This window comes from Notothenia coriiceps, unplaced genomic scaffold (genome assembly GCF_000735185.1).
Source record: "Notothenia coriiceps isolate Sejong01 unplaced genomic scaffold, NC01 NC01_scaffold00021622, whole genome shotgun sequence".
NCBI classification, from domain to species: Eukaryota; Metazoa; Chordata; class Actinopteri; order Perciformes; family Nototheniidae; genus Notothenia; species Notothenia coriiceps.
In genome coordinates, this window is record NW_011354323.1 from 10,329 (window position 1) to 15,083 (window position 4,755).

General features: G+C 41.3%; 1 protein-coding gene across 1 annotated transcript in view; it reads right to left on the bottom strand.

Moving 5' to 3' along the window:
* LOC104953391 (pro-neuregulin-3, membrane-bound isoform-like) overlaps window positions 1-4,204 on the bottom strand; it is a gene marked incomplete at its 5' end in the record, with an annotated part of 9,156 nt that extends 4,952 nt beyond the window's left edge. The window contains one exon of the mRNA XM_010780331.1: window positions 4,019-4,204. Coding sequence (XP_010778633.1) covers window positions 4,019-4,204 — 186 coding nt within the window. The remainder of the gene's footprint in view (window positions 1-4,018) is intronic.
* Window positions 4,205-4,755: the final 551 nt, after the last annotated feature.

The window sequence follows — 4,755 nt, forward strand, 5'->3', positions numbered from 1 at the left end:
AACACAAACTGCACATGCGATTGCCTGCGACGCTGCGAGGCTCGTTGCTGCGAGGAGCGGACAGCTTTCCGGGTCGGCGATACAGCGAGAACAAGCGAAACTCATCCTGAGCACACAAACACTCACAGCCGAAGTAAAAACAATAAGTGTGGCTTGATATTGAGAAAGAAAAAGGTTTATAACGCTTTGAGAATGGGTCTGAGGAGAGCATTTCTCCACCATCCCAACTCGTCTACTACCAACCAGGGAGCTCTATGCAAGTCAATGGGACTCCCTGTTAGTTAGCCAAGGGATCCTGGTGAGTGAGGAGCTCCACGGATTGGTCCATTTGGGCCAATCCGGTCATTTGTTGTTGATTTGGGTGTTCACACGTCACAGAACCCAGGAAGCAAACAATGGAAAAAGAGAAATGTCCAACGAGGTGTTCTGGGGCAGCATAGACAGGTCTTCTCTGTGTTAGAGTTTTACTCCCTACAGGGTGTACTTTGAGGGTTTGTGACCCTGCAGACCGTTTACATGCAGAAAAACTTTCATAACACACAAGGGGACGGGTAATAACCAGAAAAGCGTGACATGGGACCTTTAAGTAAAGAGTCAACCAAACTTTCCTGAGATGTATTTTTGTTTGAGTCAAGCTTATTGCTACTTGTGGATATATACATTTTTGGATTAGACAGAACTACACATACATATTGACATGTACGCATACATTGAACTTAATATAATAGCTTTCAACTCACCTAATTATGTTAGTTATGTGAGATTTGTTGACATAATACATTTAATTAAAGTCAACATTCCAGTTGTTTCAGTGTATGATTGTCTTACTGAAGGCTGCACGGTATCTCAAAAACGAGCGAGGTTGAAAATGTATGTTTCTGTAGAAATACTGCAAAGAGTGGAGGAAAAATACAGAAATGCGTGCAGTGCCTCCATCAGCCATTTTGGAGACAGCTTTATCTTAAAATAGAAGTAACAACGCAGGACATTCTGTCTCCCTGTCAGCCATTTTGTTGAGATAACTCAAGGCTTCTCTAACAGGCAGCGAATAGAGCGGGCGACCTTTCTTTTAAAGCCGTTTTCTAACTGTCATGCGCTATCTGCACACTGCTCTATCACTTCCTTTCACTGCCACCGTTTCTTTCTTCTCTTACTATACTTACTAACACTTTCCTTCTGTGTCAGAATGGATTCAAACTGCTTGTCTCTCTCCGTTTTCTCCATTTCTCTCCGTCTCTCTGCAGCTCTCCCTCACTTTCTATGCAGTCATGGCCAAGTATCACCATGGCAACTCAGACTACCATGCTTTGTGAAAGGGAGTCCGCCTGTTTATCTGCCGTTATGTGAAATCGTGCATTAGGGAACGAGTGGGTAGGTGTGCAAGGGACTTTTTAAAAGGAGCATGACCTCTTGCCATTTAGCAAAACCTCTCCATGTGTTCGTCATGAGCTAAAATGTGCAGCAGCTGTTCATGAATGCCTTTTATGAATTTGTATTCTGTGCTATGACATTCAAGCACAGTGTATGGCAGCATTTGGGCAGCAAAGGACACTCCAGTGACATGTTGGCTCCCCAGAGAGTAACTTCCACTGACCGGAGAACAACGCTATTTGACCAGAGGACGTATGGACCAGTCATGGCCAAGTAAAACATTTCTGGTCTAAACAAAAGGATCCTGAAATCGTGCATTAGTGACTGACTAGTGAGTAGGCGTGCAAGGGACTTTTTAAAAGGGGCACGACCTCTTGCCATTTAGCAAAACCTCTCCATTTGTTTGTCATCAGCTAAAATGTGTAGCAGCTGTTCATGAATGCTTTATTTTATAAAAAGGGGAATTTGTATGATGTGCTGTGAAATGCAAATACATTATGTGGGCAGCTGAGGACTCTTCTAGCTATCAGAAGACATGTTGGTTGACCAGAGAACAACACTATTTGACCAAAAGGAAGTCCTAGTAAAACATACCTGGTCCAACCAAAGGATCCTGAACCTGATCAGAAGATATTTTTGTTGACCAGAAAGTGCTTGGACTGCAGTCGAGTTAAACCAAAGACAGCAGGCCAGTCTGGAGGACACCTGACCTGTGAGCACTCAGACTAAACAACAGACATTTTGGACTTATCATGTGGACACTTGGGCGACCAGAGGACACTTGGGAAGCTTGAGAAGAGCTCTTTCGTTGAGGAGATGCACACTTAACAAGCTCAAGTGGCCCTCAGGAGTGGCATTTAGGTTAGACAAAGGAGCGTGATTCTACATTTCTAAACACAGAAAAGATGGACTGACTTTAGATGGCTGTCAACATTGGGAAGCTAGTTCAGCTAACGGTGCTAAAAGTGCAAAAAAAAAAATGGCTAACAGTGTTTGAAGAAAACAGAAGGTGGTTTGTTTATGTATTAATGTCCTGAATGTCTAGTGTAATCAGAGGAAACTTAATAAGATTGAGGCTACAAGGGAAACGTGTGCAAACCACTGAATTCACTAAATGCCTATAAACACGTCTAGCATTCTGACTCTATAGTATGTGGGAGTTTCCTTCTTTTTTTGCCCAGCCGTAGCTTCCTGCTCGTCCTGTTTCTATTAGTATGCATGTAGGTCATGTGGAGCTTTATCCTCAGCCAGGACCGCCGGGACCTGAGCGCTTGAAGAGAGGCTTTCTAGTCCAGGTGGGTCAAAAAAAAACGGACTCACAACACACCAAAAATGAAGACACCTTTCACACCAAATACATTTCTTGCTAATCGCTCACACTGATCATTTTGCATTATCATTGTAGCCAAGGGAAATGCAAAATGATTTTTCCTGATAATATTTAGATACCAAGATTTAAACTTCAACCACACAACACACACCAAAAAAAGAAGGGTAAACACACCTTCCACACCAAATACATTTCTTGCTAATGGCTCACATTCGCATTTCCCTTGGCTTTTTCCTGATGATATTTAAATGCCAAGATTTAAACGGGGACTTTTGCATGGCATTGAAAAGCCGAGAGTCATGATTTAGCTCAGGCTTGACACGATGTCGGATAGGGAAACGACAGAGAGAAGAATCTGGATGTGCATCGTGTCCTTAAAAAGCACGAGCACCCGTTCCTTCGAACTCGTGCCACTGCGCTGCAGACCACTACATAACGTGACCTTGTTTTTATCTTCGCTCAGCAGATTGGAAACAAAGGGATGGGGGTTTGGGGATTAAAGAAGGTTGGAAAAAAGAGAGAAAGAAATGCACTATATATATTTTTTTGTTAAAAGACAATCACAGAATTGCCTTTGAAATATCCACTCCTGAAATGAAATCCAAAGCTCTGTCCACTGCATTTTTCAGTTAGTGGCTTTCATTGAAATGACTCAGCACATGGAGGATATACAGCAAAGGGAAGAAAGACGGGATAAAGCCTTTAAAATACTCTTGATTCTTAAGCTGTAATTCCATCCAAACCAGTCTTGGTTTGTCTGCATTGGAAGAGCCGGCAAACACAGTAAGCTTCAGCGGACTATTCCTCAAAACTAGATTTCAATTTTTATGATGAAGCTGTTTCAATCATTTCAAGTTAAATATATATATCTCCTTTAACCAGGTAAAATATCTTTTTTAACAGCGACCTGGCCACGAGGGCAGCATGAACAAAGTTTCAACATTAACCAGTCCATAGAGGTGGGAAGTAGTGGAGTACAAATACTTCGTTACTGTACTTAAGTACATGTTTCTGGTATCAGTACTTTACTCCACTATTTATTTTTCTGACCACTTTTTACTTATAGAAAACAGCTGCTAGTTATGGGTACTTTTTACTGAAGTACATTTCAAAGCCTCTTTACTTTGACTTGAGTAAAGAAGTTTAGTCAGTACTTCTACTTTCACCAGAGTATTTTTAAACATGAGTATCTGTACTTCTACTGGAGTAAAGGATGTGTGTACTTTTGCCATCTCTGGTCAATATGCAAATAAAAGAAACATTAAAAACTAGCACAATTAAACATATTGTAATCTATCCTTCAGTACGTTCCCTCACCCTCTCTGAGCCTCAGCCTCCCTCTCAGAAGAGTCCACTTCCTGGAGGTGTTGGTAGGCGGGGCCTGAATACTTGGATCCTCCAATCGGATTCAGCCTTCCCCTCGGGATGGGCGGGGTCCTGCGTGGAGCCGACCAATGGGAGGCCCGGGTTCTCTGATCCGGGCTGTGAGACAGGGAACCACTTCTAGGAATACAGAGAAGAAGCCAAAACATATTAATTATGGTTTATCAAACTATTACACACTGCACATATTTTCTATTTTATTGCAATCTATTTCAAATTACTGCTTTATTTTTATTTTGCTATCTTTTTTCTTATTTTTTTGTAATGTTATTATAGTGTTCTTAAAATAGTTCGCTATCTGTGTTTTTCAAATTTGTTGGTGTACTTTATGTATGCACCACGACACCAAGTCAAATTCCTTGTTTGTGTCAACTACTTGGTAATAAACCTGTTTCTGATTCTGATAGAATATCTTGTTAGGTGTTTAACTTTTGGAATATGTGGCTGTCCATATGGAGATTTGTGTAATAATTGATTGGATTGAGTGGGTTCATTAGTAGCTCAGGTCACATGTAGCTTCAGGCAGATTGCATAGATTGATTGTTGCTAATCTTTCTGTTTGTTAATTGGTTTTGCATCACAGAGTTGCCACTGTTGGTGGTTCTGTTTGGATAAAACTGCAATTTGGATTAGTTCTATTTACCTTTTTTCATTGGGGTCTGACAGTCCTC